At 40.4% G+C, this 17,458-nt stretch overlaps 1 protein-coding gene and 1 pseudogene across 1 annotated transcript; both read left to right on the top strand.

Annotated features, from left to right (window-relative positions):
- The first annotated feature begins 1,405 nt into the window (after positions 1 to 1,405).
- On the top strand, positions 1,406 to 14,473 carry LOC121706475 (annotated as a pseudogene).
- Positions 14,474 to 14,508: 35 nt separating this feature from the next.
- LOC121707543 (myosin heavy chain, fast skeletal muscle-like) lies at positions 14,509 to 16,472 on the top strand. Its single transcript, XM_042090195.1, has 7 exons — positions 14,509 to 14,514; positions 15,207 to 15,329; positions 15,459 to 15,629; positions 15,740 to 15,844; positions 15,933 to 16,028; positions 16,136 to 16,267; positions 16,380 to 16,472. Exons 1-7 carry the CDS (start codon positions 14,509 to 14,511, stop codon positions 16,398 to 16,400), a joined length of 654 nt encoding a protein of 217 aa, XP_041946129.1. The 3' UTR covers positions 16,401 to 16,472.
- Positions 16,473 to 17,458: the final 986 nt, after the last annotated feature.

Here is a 17,458-nt window from a genome sequence, read left to right as displayed (position 1 = left end):
GTGAAGTTACGCAAGACACAATGTTCAAACACACAAGACACACTACACATTAGAAGTGCATAATAAAAACATACAAATACAGACTACAAATGAAGATGCAAATATCAAATGGATCTGGTAAACATGATAAATGGAGGTAGGCCATTCCAGAGTTGGGGCACGATGTGTCTTGAAAAATGTTTGGGTGACATGTGTCTTGAATAGCATGTGTTGGATATCAGTCAGATAAGCAGGAGAATGAGTTTTAAACTGGATCCTGCGTGAGCAACTTTATCTTTTGAGATAAAGTTATCACCATTTATTATTATTTTTCAATATTTGTCATTTAGGTGATGCTCTTATCCTGACTGAATTACAGTGAAGTAACTAGGCTACAGTATTTGCTCTAAGGCATTTCCCGACTGCACATGATTATCAAATGCATATGTGTCAACACTATAACTCTTGCATCCAGTTAAATCTTCAAAGCACCTTTATTTTACTGTTGCCATGGGTGAATTGCCAACACAATATTACAAAGCAAATTCCAGTACATGTAGTTATCCAGTATGTAGGTTACACACTACAGACTTCAGTTGAGTTCAGTCATCTTACAGGCCGCAACAATGTAAGAATTGAAAAATTGAAAACAGCCTGGCAAATGTATGGATTACAGACCTATTAAACAGGTTGCTGTACTGGTATACTAACCTTTACTTTACACATATTTTGACTACTTAATGTGAATTTCTTATCTCTGAATTATGTAGATAATTGTGAAAAAAGGACCAGAATATGTCTATATGTAATTTACATTAAACTCAAAAATTAAACGATGCAAGACTAAATCTAAAAAGGTGGTTTTGTTTATTCTTGGACCACCAAGTTAAAAAAGAATGCCTCTCATGTTTTTCTCAGGATTACAAGCATTGTGACTATTGCAACAAGATCCTTCTGACATTTCAGTTAATCTCCACAGCTAAAAGAGGCCACAGTTCACTGCTTCACAAAACCTCTCAGCAACATAAAACCTGAAAAAGAGCACACTGTTGTGGAGAATGACAAATTGCATCAAAGAAGAATATCACTAGCCATTGTTACCTCAGCAAACGTCATTTAAACAATAAACATTTGTTTCAGACCAATCAACACAATCAAACATCTTGAATTAATTTGAATGAAATACATGCCTATATGTTTTTTAACATAGGCATTAATCAACAGTGGTACATTTTGGGTAAATATTTATTGTAATGCCAACTTTGGTGACATTGTGGAGAAATGGTTGTCTGTATTTCGTATTGATGAAACCAGATATATTGAGGAGCCAAACATTTATTGATGTAAGTGTGTTGTCATGATAAAAATAATTACAGTGTAAATATCAGGCACTATGATAGTATCAAGTAGTGCATGACCATATCTAGAGTCAGTGTTTTGCTGACTGGCCACAGGGATGTCTATATAAACCTGCAGCTCTGGGCTTCCCCAAGGACTGACCCAGACACACTGAAGGTGAGTGGCACTTCTCTGGACTACTTCAGCTCATTATGCACCATTAACGAAAAATGGACATCTCTAATTTGGACCTCTCCTGTCATAAATGCACACTGTAATCTTTTAATACATATATGTTTTGCAGATCTTCTCTACCTGTCATTGCTGACTGACAACTACTTGACTGCACTCTTGACAAGAGCAAAGGTACACTAGGAGTGGGGGCTATTCCAATAGGATTAAACTGAGATTTCAATGAGCCTCATTTAATAGATGCTTAAGATGAACTTTGATATATTTGGCAAAGGAGTGCATGAACCCATACTTTGCTAGATGTTCATAGCCTGGGTGTTCCCATGCTGCCTTGCGCGCGATTTGATTCACGCTGCTAAGGCAGCCTGGAGACCATGGAACAAATTTTCGCCTGAGATAGGGAACCAATCACAGAACAGGTGGGAAAGCAAGACGATGATGAGCTATGCACAGACGCATTTGATAGACATCCGTGGCACCCAATAAACGGATCTGGGCATTTTTTTCAAATACGAGAAAATGAACGTTTGGTTTCAAGACCACGTCTCATTGAGAAGTGGTGGCGCTAGCCAGGCTAAGATGTTCATACAATACCAAAAGAAAAACATATGCGTATACATCTGGGAGTGGGGAGAGCAGGACATTTTGATGCCAAAGGAAATATCTGGAAAACATTGCAGTGTGAGAATGATGAGCAACTCCAGTAAAGAAGCATAGGCTATTTGAAGTAACAAAAAGAAGCATAGGCTATATGTTATTTGAAGTAACAAAAAGAAGCATAGGCTATATGTTATTTGAAGTAACAAGAATTAACAAACACTTTATTTCTATCTCCTTCCCTTAGAATTGTCACCATGGGGGACTCTGAAATGGAGTGCTTTGGCCCGGCAGCCATCTATCTCCGGAAACCGGAGAGGGAGCGCATTGAGGCCCAGAACACACCCTTTGATGCCAAGACGGCTTTCTTTGTAGCTGAAAAGGATTAGATGTACCTCAAAGGGGTGCTTGAGAAAAGAGAGGGTGGCAAAGCCACTGTCAAAACTCTGTGTGGGAAAGTAAGTGATTCTAAAAAAAATCTGCTTTAGCTGAATCTTACTCCTTCCACAATGACATGGAAAACTGATGTGTTTTTTATTAATCTGAAAATATTGTCTGGATTTCCAGATGAAATGTGTACGTGTGTTGTGTACATGGCTTTCATCACTTCATTAATCTCTGAAAATCAATATCACTGTTGATTAATGTGAAGTCCACTATATGCATAATTTAACATCATATGCATATTGATCACTTTTAGACTCTCACTGTCAAGGAGGATGAAATCCATCCCATGAATCCACCAAAGTATGACAAAATTGAGGACATGGCCATGATGACCCACCTCAGTGAACCAACTGTGCTGTACAACCTCAAAGAGCGTTATGCAGCATGGATGATCTATGTAAGATTCACACTGAAGAACTTTCACACTGGTTCAATAATGATTGATACGTTGAATGATGTTAATGAAACTGCTTCTAATATAATCATTTTATGTGTTTATCTTTCATTCTCATTCAGACCTACTCTGGGCTGTTCTGCGTCACTGTGAACCCCTACAAGTGGCTCCCAGTGTACGATGCTGTGGTTGTAGCTGGGTACAGAGGCAAGAAGAGAGTTGAAGCTCCACCCCACATCTTCTCCATCTCTGATAATGCCTATCAGTTCATGCTTCAAGGTGGGATATTAAAGTTATCAATACAGTATTCCTGAATGTACTAATAAAAGGAAGAATTGCAGTATGGCAACACAGCATTTCTTTTTCTTTTCAGATCGTGAAAATCAGTCCATCCTTATCACGTATGTAACCATGATTGCATAAGAGCAATGTAAATCACATGCTTAAGTAATTTCTAATTTACAGTAAGAATACACTTTTCTCACCTGTTTATCCCCAGTGGAGAATCTGGTGCTGGGAAGACTGTCAACACCAAGCGTGTCATCCAGTACTTTGCAACAATTGCAGTGGCTGGAGGACCAAAGAAAGCTGAACCAGTCTCCGGTAAAATGCAGGTGAGAAAGGAAAATTTAGCTCACGGTAAAGGTGCTAAAGATGCAGCAACTTCCTAAAATTGCCTGATGTTCTCTCTAGGGGTCACTGGAGGATCAGATCATTGCAGCCAACCCTCTGCTGGAGGCCTATGGCAATGCCAAGACTGTGAGGAATGACAACTCCTCCCGTTTCGTAAGTGTTTACTTTATAGACAGATCTATTCAGTGAATTACTAAGTCACACTGAGATGTGCCACAGTGCTGAAAGAGGAAAATAATATATTTTCCAATACATATTACTCAGGGTAAATTCATCAGGATTCATTTCGGTACAACTGGCAAACTGGCTTCAGCTGATATTGAGACCTGTAAGTATCCCAACTCACTGATGAAAATAATATAATCAAAATAATAATGTTTCATCATGGGAAAATCACATCACAGATCTGCTGGAGAAGTCAAGAGTGACATTCCAGCTGTCTGCTGAGAGGAGCTACCACATCTTCTACCAGCTTCAGACTGGACACAAGGCTGAGCTGATTGGTAGGATATCACATAAATTAGTCAAGTCAAGTCAATTGAAAATCATGAAATTAATAGGAACATGATAATTATATTTAACCTGTGTGTGTTTATGTGTTTTTAGAGGCACTTCTCATCACCACCAACCCATATGATTTCCCTATGATCAGCCAAGGTGAAATCACCGTCAAGAGCATCGATGATGTGGAAGAGTTCATTGCCACAGATGTAAGATATCCACATAAATACTCATTTTTACATTGAAGTTGATTATGAGTCATTCGTCCTCATTCCAACTCGATCTCCTTAGACGGCCATTGATATTTTGGGCTTCACTGCTGAGGAGAAAATAGGCATCTACAAGCTTACTGGTTCTGTGATGCATCATGGGAACATGAAGTTCAAGCAGAAGCAAAGAGAAGAGCAGGCTGAGCCTGATGGCACTGAGGGTGAGATCTAAATTTTCAAGGGCTGAATTTGTGAGAATTCCAGTCTTATGAACTCGGAACATATGGATTCAATAGATAGCACATGTTGAAATTATTAAAGGCTACTGAAAGCTATTAGTTTTTCAAATGGTTTTGTTAACAATAATAATAATAATACAAATAAATATAATAGAGTTAATTGGTATAGCGCTTTTTGAAGACAATCAAATAAGCTTTAAATAATAGTAAGCAATGTGTTACTTTCTGTACATTTATCCGTTTTTTTTTTTAACTGTTAAATGTGTCGGACAGAAATACACTTATTTAATTATTGTTCTCAATCAGTGGCTGATAAAATCGCCTACCTCTTGGGCCTGAACTCTGCTGACATGCTGAAGGCTCTGTGCTACCCCAGAGTGAAGGTTGGAAATGAGTTTGTGACCAAGGGCCAGACTGTACCACAGGTTGGTAATTCTGCATATTTTTGCATCAAGTAAATGTGATACTGTTTATACATTAAGGCTTACTACATGAGTTGTTATTTGCTTAGGTCAACAATTCAGTCATGGCTCTGTGCAAGTCAATCTATGAAAAGATGTTCTTGTGGATGGTCATCCGTATCAATGAGATGTTGGACACAAAACAGCCAAGGCAGTTCTTCATTGGTGTGCTGGACATTGCTGGATTTGAGATCTTTGATGTGAGTGTCTATTTATTGGCATACTATTATTTATTGTCATATTATTGCTAGATTTTATTCACTGGCTTGTAAGTCTAACGTTTCTGTTTTTCCAACAACAGTTCAACAGTATGGAACAGCTGTGTATCAACTTTACCAATGAGAAACTGCAACAGTTCTTCAATCACCACATGTTTGTGCTGGAGCAAGAGGAATACAAGAAAGAAGGAATTGAGTGGGAGTTCATTGACTTTGGTATGGACCTGGCTGCCTGCATTGAGCTTATTGAGAAGGTGAAGTAACATATATTATATATATATATATATATATATATGTTGATTTGGAATCATAAACATTAATAAAACATGATTTTTTACAGCCGTTAGGCATCTTCTCCATCCTTGAAGAGGAGTGCATGTTCCCCAAGGCCTCAGACACTACCTTCAAGAACAAGCTGTATGACCAGCATCTTGGTAAAACCAAGTCCTTTCAAAAACCCAAACCAGTAAAGGGCAGACCAGAGGCCCACTTCTCCCTGGTGCACTATGCCGGCACTGTGGACTACAACATCAATGGCTGGCTGGACAAGAACAAGGACCCACTGAACGACTCAGTTGTGCAGCTGTACCAGAAGTCTTCAGTGAAACTGCTGGCCCTCCTGTATGCCGCTCATGCCGGTGCTGATGGTATACTATTTTCTTTTCTTATTTATTGTTTTTGTCAAAACCATATCTTTAGTATGACATTAGATCCAGTGGAAAATATCACAGCCTAATAATAACCAATTAAAGGGCTTTTGTTAATATATTAATTTGTCACTTACACATTACACAGACTTAGCCCACAACATTTGGTTCCATAAAATGTTACCACTGCTTCATAAAACAAAATATTTTTAGATGGTGGTGGCGGCAAGAAGGGAGGCAAGAAGAAGGGTGGTTCCTTCCAGACGGTGTCTGCTCTGTTCAGGGTGACTTTATGGTTGATTTATATAAATTATCAAAAAATGTTTTGGAACAGCTTTTGACTAAAAGATTGTTGATGTGTTTAATTACTTGTTTGACTTGTTCTAAATTGTCTATACATAATCACAGGAAAACTTGGGCAAGCTGATGACCAACTTGAGGAGCACTCATCCTCACTTTGTGCGCTGCTTGATTCCCAATGAGTCAAAGACTCCAGGTATTACATATAGGTTTGGAATATGTATATGTATATAATACTACCTACCCTCTACAAAGTTATTAAAAATATTCCCTCCACCTTATAGGTTTGATGGAAAATTTCCTTGTCATCCACCAACTGAGGTGTAATGGTGTGCTGGAGGGTATCAGAATCTGCAGAAAGGGCTTCCCCAGCAGAATCCTTTATGCTGACTTCAAGCAGAGGTAATGGAATGTACTTATCTCTTAAACTCATCTACTATCAATCTATGATTGCAGAAACAATGATAAAGCAACTGATAGATTTCCAAATGGATTACTAATAAAATGAATATAAATTAATACTAATTTAAGATATCTAGTTGCAGATACAATGATAGCTTGGATGAATAAAGCCAATATCACAAATTTTACTTCTTTTAAATGATATGAGTTCCATTGTTGAACACTGAATATATACATATAATCCATTGAAACTGTTCTGTCTTGATATTTCAAGATACAAAGTATTGAATGCCAGTGTCATCCCCGAGGGACAGTTCATTGATAACAAGAAGGCTTCAGAGAAACTCTTAGGCTCCATTGATGTTGACCACACTCAGTACAAGTTTGGACACACCAAGGTATTTTTAAGCAGATTTTAACTGTCACAAAGACCGCTAGCACTTCTATGTGAGATTGTCTTTCAAGGAATATTTTCTGTGGCAAAATATTCAAAAAATATCTATAGGTGTTCTTCAAAGCTGGTCTGCTGGGTACCCTTGAGGAGATGCGAGATGAGAAATTGGCAACTCTGGTGACAATGACTCAGGCTCTCTGCCGTGGATATCTGATGAGGAGAGAGTTTGTCAAGATGATGGAGAGGAGGTGAATTTGAATTAAAAGTGAATTATCTTGATCTGAATTTTACACAATTATTCCTGTTTTTAAGAAAAGAATGTAATGGCAATGTATTTTCTGTTGAACAGAGAATCCATCTACACTATCCAGTACAATATTCGCTCATTCATGAATGTGAAACACTGGCCATGGATGAAGGTGTACTTCAGGATCAAGCCTCTTCTAAAGAGTGCTGAAACTGAGAAAGAACTTGCTAACATGAAAGAGAACTATGACAAAATGAAGTCAGATCTGGAAAAAGCCCTTTCGAGGAAGAAAGAGCTTGAGGAGAAGATGGTTTCTCTGCTGCAAGAAAAGAATGATTTGCAGTTAGCAGTAGCTTCTGTGAGTAGTTCTAATTTTGTTGTGTAATGTACTGTATATAATTGTACTATATGAAAATACTTCACACCAGGAATCTGAGGGCCTCATCACTTCATCACTTTTCAGGAACAAATTCCATAGGTTGATAACCTACTTCTACAACTTTTGTCAACTACATTAGGAAACTGAAAGCCTATCAGATGCTGAGGAGAGATGTGAGGGTCTCATTAAGAGCAAAATCCAGCTGGAGGCCAAACACAAAGAGACGACCGAGAGGCTGGAGGATGAGGAGGAGATCAACGCTGAGTTGACTGCCAAGAAGAGGAAACTGGAGGATGAGTGCTCTGAGCTGAAGAAAGACATTGATGACTTGGAGCTCACCCTGGCTAAAGTGGAGAAGGAGAAACATGCTACAGAAAATAAGGTCCTTTTCATAAAATGTTGTACTGTTTGTTTCAATGACTTGAGAAGTCAATTAGTATGGTATTTTCTTGTTTTGGTTTATTGACAGAGCAGTAGAGAACAGACAGTAGTTGTACTACAGAGTCGAATACACATCATGGTGAATGCACATGTTCTTACCGTATCCTACGCTAGGTTAAAAACCTGACAGAGGAGATGGCCTCTCAAGATGAAGCCATTGCTAAATTAACTAAGGAGAAGAAAGCCCTCCAAGAGGCACACCAGCAGACTCTGGATGATCTCCAAGCAGAGGAAGACAAAGTCAACACTCTGACCAAAGCAAAGACCAAACTTGAACAACAAGTGGATGATGTGAGGGACCTGCATACATTGAACACTGTACTCTTAGTTGTATAGTAAATGGCTATAATAAAACAATAATCAAAATATTTCCATGACAGCTGGAGGGTTCCTTGGAGCAAGAGAAGAAGCTTCGAATGGATCTTGAAAGAGCCAAGAGAAAGTTTGAGGGCGACCTGAAACTGGCCCAGGAATCCATAATGGATCTGGAAAATGACAAGCAGCAATCTGAAGAGAAAATCAAGAAGTATGAATGCTGCGTATTAGCCTGGTTACATTTACATACGTACTCAATTAGCAGACACTTTTATCTAAAGTGACTTCCATATGACAATTACAATACAAGGGCCATTCTCCCCAGAGCCACACAAGGTTGCAGTATGTGCCTTGCTGAAGGGCAATGGAGGCTGGGAATGGAACCCATACGTTTTCAGGCTACTGCATGCTAGCCCAGCTCCTTAGCTACTACTTCACCACCACCACTTAGCTACTATACCAGCTACTACACTACCACTACCCCCACTGGTGAGCACCAGACCTTTTTTTCATTTGAAATTGAGATTGGGTCTGGACAAGATTCATTCACCTCCCATTTCCAAGGGGCGTCACCAACAAATGCCAATCCATTGATATCCGTAATAGGATAAACCTAAACCCAATCAGAGCAATGAAGGAGATGACATACTGTATGCAGAGCAATGATAAAGACATCTCCAAACGAGTGTTTTTCAAAAATTGCTTAGATGTCATGTCAAGCCCACCTCAATGTTTGTGATTGGTCCCCGGGTTTTAGGAACATTGGAAATGGGAGTAAATGACTGAATGTTGAAAGGTTCGTCTGGGTTCTCCCAGGCTAGCTGTTTATTGCTTTTAACAATAAATCAGTGTTATTTTGAACACCTTATTGACATCATTGCATGTATTCCACACAGGAAAGACTTTGAAATAAGTCAACTGCTGAGCAAGATCGAGGATGAGCAGTCAGTTGAAGCTCAATTCCAGAAGAAGATCAAAGAACTTCAGGTTACCTCTTTAGTTATGCAAACATAATGACAATTTCACAAAATGAATGTTAATTAGCAATAGGTCATACAAATAACCAAATAACAAATATATTTGTTATAGGCTCGAATTGAGGAGCTTGAAGAAGAGATTGAAGCTGAGCATGCAGCTCGGGCTAAAGTTGAGAAGCAGAGAGCTGATCTCTCCAGGGAACTTGAGGAGATCAGTGAGAGGCTTGAGGAGGCTGGTGGGGCCACTGCTGCTCAGATTGAGATGAACAAGAAGCGGGAGGCAGAGTTCCAGAAGCTGCGTCGTGATCTTGAAGAGTCCACCCTGCAGCATGAAGCTACTGCCGCTGCTCTCCGCAAGAAGCAGGCCGACAGTGCGGCGGAACTGGGTGAGCAGATCGACAACCTGCAGCGTGTCAAGCAGAAGCTGGAGAAGGAGAAGAGTGAATACAAAATGGAGATCGATGACCTCTCCAGTAACATGGAGGCTGTTGCAAAGTCAAAGGTATCAACTCAAGATTAGCTAAAAAGTATTGTTATTATCATTACTATTACTATTATTAGTTAGCCTGGCGGGCCATCCTATATCATTGAAATGTATAGTCTGGAATTGAACCATTTACCTCGCTTAATCCAAGGGGCGGGCAGAGAATTGTCTTTCAAACTGCCTAGGCATGCAATAGGCTAGTGCTACGACCATATCCGTATCCGGTCGGCAAAACGGCAAATACATCCTTCTTCGAAAGGAATTACTTAAGTGCATTGTGTTGCTCAACTTTCAAAGAAAACCGCTCTTCGTTAGCCATAGCCACCTTCCTTGTTGTTCACCGTCACAGGACTGTCGTTATCCTGTTAAGCCCGCCTTAAGACTCTCTAACAAAATAGAGCGCTGTGATTGGATGAAGTCCACGGCGTCAGCCAATAGAAATCCCTATGGTTTGATACTAGACGTACAGGCTGAGCAAATTAAATTTCCGCCGCTAGGGTGCGTCTAGATTTCTAGGCTAATTATTAGTAGTACCATGATGATGTTGATGATGATGGGGATGATTATTATAATCATTAGTAGTAGTAGTTGTGGTAGTAGTAGAAATGCACTTTACAAATACTAATATGAGATTTCTTTTCAGTCTAACCTCGAAAAGATGTGTCGCACACTTGAGGACCAAATGAGTGAACTGAAGGCAAAGAACGATGACAATGTCCGTCAACTAAATGACATAAGTGGACAAAAGGCCAGGCTTACAACTGAGAATGGTATGAGCAAATGCACAGCAAATGCAATCATTACAAATACACACTTAAGTTCCTTTTTAAAGATATTTCAACTGCCTGTCTGAGGATCCAAAAGAAAAAAAAACTTTGACAATATTTTTGCAGGTGAATTTTGCCGACAACTTGAGGAGAAAGAAGCTCTTGTTTCTCAGCTGACCAGGGGCAAGCAAGCTTACACCCAACAGATTGAAGAGCTGAAGAGGCAAATTGAGGAGGAAGTCAAGGTAACACCAGGGAGATAATAGACTACTACTCTTCTACGGCTGCAAACGGGATTCACTCACAGTTAACCAAATATTTCTTTATTAGGGCAGGGCAGGCATATTTCTGCCTATAAAATTATTTCTAAACCAGTCTGCTAAAGTCTGCTAAAGTCTGTAGTGAAGTCTGTGTAGGGTTTTCCAGGCTCCATTTCTTTTTACGAGACACCCTGCTCACAAGAGCCATCTGGCGGTTGTTTGGGTTGTTGCAGTGTCGTCGCAGCGTCACTGGAGAAATACAAATTAAAGTCGCGTGATCGCGCGTGAGGTCACGTGCGAATCACGGGTGAAGCCGGCCAATTTGAAGTAATGCCCACTGTACATTCAAGTGTATGATCAAAATATTCCTTTAATTGAAATATAACTGCTATTTAAAGGCCAAGAACGCCCTGGCTCATGCTGTCCAATCAGCCCGTCATGACTGTGACCTGCTCAGAGAACAGTTTGAGGAGGAGCAGGAGGCCAAGGCTGAGCTGCAGCGTGGAATGTCCAAGGCCAACAGCGAGGTGGCTCAGTGGAGGACCAAATATGAAACTGATGCCATCCAGCGCACTGAGGAGCTGGAGGAGTCTAAGTACAATATTTTATTTCAACATACATTTATAAAATGTGTTTTATTTGACATGAAACTACTTACTACGTACTATTTGCTTTGATAGTCCATATGAGTTAAGGATAAAACTTTTTCTCAGGAAAAAGCTTGCCCAGCGTCTCCAAGATGCTGAAGAATCCATAGAGGCTGTGAACTCCAAATGTGCCTCTCTGGAGAAGACCAAGCAGAGACTCCAGGGTGAAGTGGAGGACCTCATGATTGATGTTGAGAGGTCTAATGCACTGGCTGCTAACCTTGACAAGAAACAAAGGAACTTTGACAAGGTAAGTAAATTAAGTACAATGTCCACTTATGTCATGTAGCCAATGATGACCCAGTTTTTGGACTTTTTGAGCAATAAGACATCTCTAAAACACTTCACATTTGTCAGATCCTGGCAGAATGGAAGCAGAAGTATGAGGAGGGCCAGGCTGAGCTGGAAGGTGCTCTGAAAGAGGCTCGCTCTCTCAGCACTGAGCTCTTCAAGATGAAGAACTCCTATGAAGAGACTCTGGATCACCTGGAGACCCTGAAGAGGGAGAACAAGAACCTACAACGTATGTCAGCATTATGTCTTCAAATGTATCCATAAAATGCACACTTAAGTCCTACAGGGAATTTCCCTATAGGGAAATGAACATATGAACTTATTAAGCACATTCTAGCATTCAACCAAACTTTGTCTTTTCAGAGGAGATCTCTGACCTGACAGAGCAGCTTGGAGAGACTGGCAAGAACATTCATGAGCTGGAGAAGGCTAAGAAGACAGTGGAGTCTGAGAAAACAGAAATCCAGACTGCCTTAGAAGAGGCAGAGGTCATACAATTACTAGCTACACACTTCTTAAATCTTTAATCTTTTTTTTATATAGTAAATCTGAATTTCCCCTTGGGGATCAATAAAGTATCTATCTATCTATCTATCTATCTATCTATCTATCTATCTATCTATCTAAATTAAAACTGTGTGTCCCATAGGGTACACTTGAGCATGAGGAGTCCAAGATTCTTCGTGTCCAACTGGAGCTTAACCAGGTTAAGGGTGAAATTGACAGGAAGCTGGCAGAGAAGGATGAGGAGATGGAGCAGATCAAGAGGAACAGCCAGAGGGTGATTGAGTCCATGCAGAGCACTCTAGACTCTGAGGTCAGGAGCAGGAATGATGCCTTGAGAATTAAGAAGAAGATGGAGGGAGACCTCAATGAGATGGAGATTCAGCTGAGCCATGCCAATCGCCAGGCAGCTGAATCTCAGAAGCAGCTCAGGACTGTCCAGGGACAGCTCAAGGTACCAAAAGATCCATTTCACTTATGTATGAATGTTAAATAACATTGGTTGTTACATAATGATTATCTAATCAACAGGATGCCCAACTGCACCTTGATGATGCTGTCAGGGGACAGGAAGACATGAAGGAGCAGGTCGCCATGGTGGAGCGCAGGAACAACTTGATGTTGGCCGAAATTGAGGAGCTGAGAGCTGCCCTGGAGCAGACAGATAGAGGCCGCAAAGTGGCTGAGCAGGAGCTGGTGGATGCCAGTGAACGTGTTGGACTGCTGCATTCACAGGTACTCAACTAGAAAAACAAATTGTTATTGCTCTACATGATCTGCTTCTAAATGTCACTCAACACTAAATCGGATGAAAATAAGCTTTTATTCGCTTTTTATAGAACACCAGTCTCATCAACACCAAGAAGAAGCTGGAGGCTGACCTTGTTCAAGTCCAGGGAGAAGTGGATGATACAATCCAGGAGGCCAGAAATGCAGAGGAGAAGGCCAAGAAGGCCATCACTGATGTGCGCCATTAATGATCTATTTTGATATTTTGATCTAATGGGTGTGAAATGGATGTGAAAATCCTTCTGTTTGAGATTTTGTGAGATTAATGTCTACAAATATTTTAATCCACAGGCTGCCATGATGGCTGAGGAACTGAAGAAGGAGCAGGACACTAGTGCTCACCTGGAGAGGATGAAGAAGAACCTGGAGGTCACAGTCAAAGACCTGCAGCACCGTCTGGATGAAGCTGAGAATCTGGCCATGAAGGGTGGCAAGAAGCAGCTCCAGAAACTGGAGTCAAGGGTATGTCCACAGAATGTTACATGTTTATAAGACAAACTTATTGTACAACTTATATAACTTATAGTTAGTGAGAAAATACTTACATACTGTACATCTACATCTATCTCAAGGTGCGTGAGCTGGAGTCTGAGGTTGAGGCTGAACAGAGACATGGAGCTGATGCCGTGAAAGGTGTCCGCAAATATGAAAGGAGAGTCAAGGAGCTCACCTACCAGGTAGGTTAAATACTGCTCAGAAACCAGAAACACAGAAGCACTAAATGGTGATTTGACACTATACTCTACTCTTATGACCATTGTACAGACTGAGGAGGACAAGAAGAATGTCACTAGACTGCAGGATCTGGTGGACAAGCTGCAGCTGAAAGTGAAGGCCTACAAGAGACAGGCTGAGGAGGCTGTGAGTAAACACTTGTATTGATCTAGCCAACATATGGTGAAATAAACTGATATACTTGAAAATAGATTTGGTCTTGAAAACAAAAGGAAACCATTTCTATTTTATCACAGGAGGAGCAGGCCAACACTCACCTGTCCAAGTACAGGAAGGTGCAGCATGAGCTTGAGGAGGCTCAGGAACGTGCTGACATCGCTGAGTCCCAGGTCAACAAGCTGAGGGCCAAGAGCCGTGATGCTGGAAAGGTACTGAAAAGTAATCTTAACCTCTTACTGTGGCAACTCTGAAATTGATGATTGACATCCATCACTGCTTATGATTTTTACAAATACAACTTTTGTTCATGTCCGTTTTATCTCTTGTGAATCAGAAAGCAAGTGATTAACTCATGAATATCTGTTGTATAAAAACAAGCTAAATACAAGTAAACATGTAATTCTAAATAGCTTTCTTTTTTTGTCACTTAGGGAAAGGACCATGAGGAATAACAAGAAATGTCCTTCCAACAGAGGAATCATAAAATATGAATTCCCCAATAAAGTAAATGATTTTTAAAAATACTTTCTGCTGTTCCTCCTCATTCTTCTTCAAACTTATGGAGGTCTTTGATCCGTTGCACACACATCATTATCCCCCCCCACACACACATCATTATCCCCCCACAGCCCACACACACACTCACAAGCGAAAACACACACACAGGGAAGCACACATACACAAAAGCAAACGCACACATGCACACACTCATTTACATACACAAAAGTTGCAAGAGTAGGGGATGGAGTAGGAGATGGAGACAGGTCTGTGTAACGCTTTGCAGTGCTTTGTTCTATTTGCTCCATCCATCTGATCCAAATAAAAATGTGTTCAATAATCCAATTTTCAAATGTTTTAACTGGTCAGCAAATAGACAATTGCTGCTATTTTCTAAATGTGTCTTTAGTCACGCAAGAAAAAGAAAAAAAAAACAGAAACTGGATTGGAAACAAAAGTAAAAGTTAATAGTCTAATAGTCTAAAAGTTAATAGGCCTAGTCTATTCAGTTAATATTGGATTTTTGCCTTTTTTTACCGTTTTTGTTGGGGTGAACCACAAGCGTAGGGGGGTGGGGGTCACCTGATACATATTGGCACGCGGTGTTGGTGATCACATTTTATCAACGGATGTAGAGATGGAGGGCTATCAAACACAGTTCAGCTTGCATCAAGGTGCCAAGCGATTGATAATGTCAGCTCGAGATCAGAACCTCAGATGCAGAGGGAGACATTGCTGCATCCTGACACTTATGAGTAGCCAAGAAGCTGGAGGCTGAAGAAGAAGCTGGAGGCTGACCTTGTTCAAGTCCAGGGAGAGGTGGATGATACAGTCCAGGAGGCCAGAAATGCAGAGGAGAAGGCCAAGAAGGCCATCACTGATGTGCGCCATTAATGATCTATTTTTGTTAATGGGTGTGTTGCATGCCTGATTTGAAAGTGCTCATTTAAAAAAATATCCTTCTATTTAAAATTTTGTGAAATTAATGTCTACAAATATTTTAATCCACAGGCTGCCATGATGGCTGAGGAACTGAAGAAGGAGCAGGACACTAGTGCTCACCTGGAGAGGATGAAGAAGAACCTGGAGGTCACTGTCAAGGACCTGCAGCACCGTCTGGATGAAGCTGAGAACCTGGCCATGAAGGGTGGCAAGAAGCAGCTCCAGAAACTGGAGTCAAGGGTATGTCTACAGAATTTTACAAGTTTATAAGACAAACTTATTGTACAACTTATATAACTTATAGTTAGTGAGAAAATACTTACATACTGTACATCTACATCTATCTCAAGGTGCGTGAGCTGGAGTCTGAGGTTGAGGCTGAACAGAGACGTGGAGCTGATGCCGTGAAAGGTGTCCGCAAATATGAAAGGAGAGTCAAGGAGCTCACCTACCAGGTAGGTTAAATACTGCTCAGAAACCAGAAACACAGAAGCACTAAATGGTGATTTGACACTATACTCTACTCTTATGACCATTGTACAGACTGAGGAGGACAAGAAGAATGTCACTAGACTGCAGGATCTGGTGGACAAGCTGCAGCTGAAAGTGAAGGCCTACAAGAGACAGGCTGAGGAGGCTGTGAGTAAACACTTGTATTGATCTAGCCAACATATGGTGAAATAAACTGACATATTAGGAAAATAGATTTTGTATTGAAAACATGAAAAAAGTCTATGTTATCACAGGAGGAGCAGGCCAACACTCACCTGTCCAGGTACAGGAAGGTGCAGCATGAGTTTGAGGAGGCTCAGGAACGTGTTGACATCGCTGAGTCCCAGGTCAACAAGCTGAGGGCCGTGAGTCGTGATGCTGGAAAGGTAATGAGTAATGATGAATTAGTCATTTTAACCTCTAACTGTGACAACTTTGAAATTGCGGATTGACATCCATCATTGCCTATAATTTTTACAAACTGATTTTCTCACTTAGGGTAAGGATCACCAGGAATAACAAGAGATGTCTCTCCAACCAAGGAATCATAAAATATGAATTCCCCAATAAAGCAAATGAATATAAAATCTATTCTGATGTTCTTTCTCTCTTCTCATCTTCAGGTTTCATATTAAAACTTACAGAGGCTCTGAGAAAAATAAAATCTAATCCACCAAACTAACAACATGGACTTGGCATACTGCACTTACATGTACCACACAGTGCACTTTTTTTCCTCTTCTCTCTCAATCTATTCATTATTTTTTTTCTAAATATCTCTTTCTTTATCCTTATAAAAATAATCTTATAAATTGTTGGTGATCTCTCAGGACATCCCTGCACAGGAAAGCTGAGCAGCTAAATGTCATTTCACTACATGTTTTACAACAGTATCTCTATGTACAGTGTACAGTATGTGACAAATAATTGACAGTGAAATGGTTTATTGTGAAATGGTTTATTTGATTGGGTTCTTGGTGAAATTGGGTAGCCTAGAAATCTAGACGCGCCCCTTGCTGCCAGGACTAGTCTAGCAACTCTCCGTTGGCTTGTGAGCTCCAGAAATCGAAACTTAATCTGGCATTGAAATCGTGTATAGAGTCGTTTGGTGGGCTTAACATAATGATTGATGGCAGAGTTGCAACGGTTTGGCTTGTATTCCCTGCTACTTGAAAACAAATATCCTATTGCGTCCTATTGCGTGCAGAGGGAATTTGAAAGACAACTGACTATCCCATTTTAATGTGGGTCTGGCTCGCCAGGCTAGAAGTTGGGGACACCTGACAAAATTCTCCAGTTCCTGCTCTTCTCAACGAACCTGGACAGTCCAGATGGCCAAAAGGGTGTCACTTCATGTGTGAAGGCAGCTAGTGTGAAACTCAGAGAAATATACCAGTTACATTGTAGATGTCTGAAATTGCTCTGATTTTTTACATGATAATGATAAAAAAAATGTAGTTAGTGTTTCCAGAGTGACTATGAAAGTTGTTTTCCTGTCTTTTTCTGCAGATCCATTTGTGTGCAGTTTCCTGCTCAAATATTATGTATTCATGACATCTGAAGAGCTGTGCTCTGCC

The sequence above is a fragment of the Alosa sapidissima genome, chromosome 4 (assembly GCF_018492685.1).
Source record: "Alosa sapidissima isolate fAloSap1 chromosome 4, fAloSap1.pri, whole genome shotgun sequence".
NCBI classification, from domain to species: Eukaryota; Metazoa; Chordata; class Actinopteri; order Clupeiformes; family Clupeidae; genus Alosa; species Alosa sapidissima.
The sequence above is the reverse complement of the archived record's forward strand: the minus strand, read 5'-3'. Positions and strand labels throughout refer to the sequence as shown.

What these genes read in the sequence shown, in the direction of transcription:
- LOC121707543 (XM_042090195.1), top strand. An exon ending in TCAAGGAGCTCACCTACCAG is followed by an intron (nt 15,845 to 15,932) that starts GTAGGTTAAATA and finishes ACCATTGTACAG; the next exon opens with ACTGAGGAGGACAAGAAGAA. An exon ending in AGAGACAGGCTGAGGAGGCT is followed by an intron (nt 16,029 to 16,135) that starts GTGAGTAAACAC and finishes ATGTTATCACAG; the next exon opens with GAGGAGCAGGCCAACACTCA.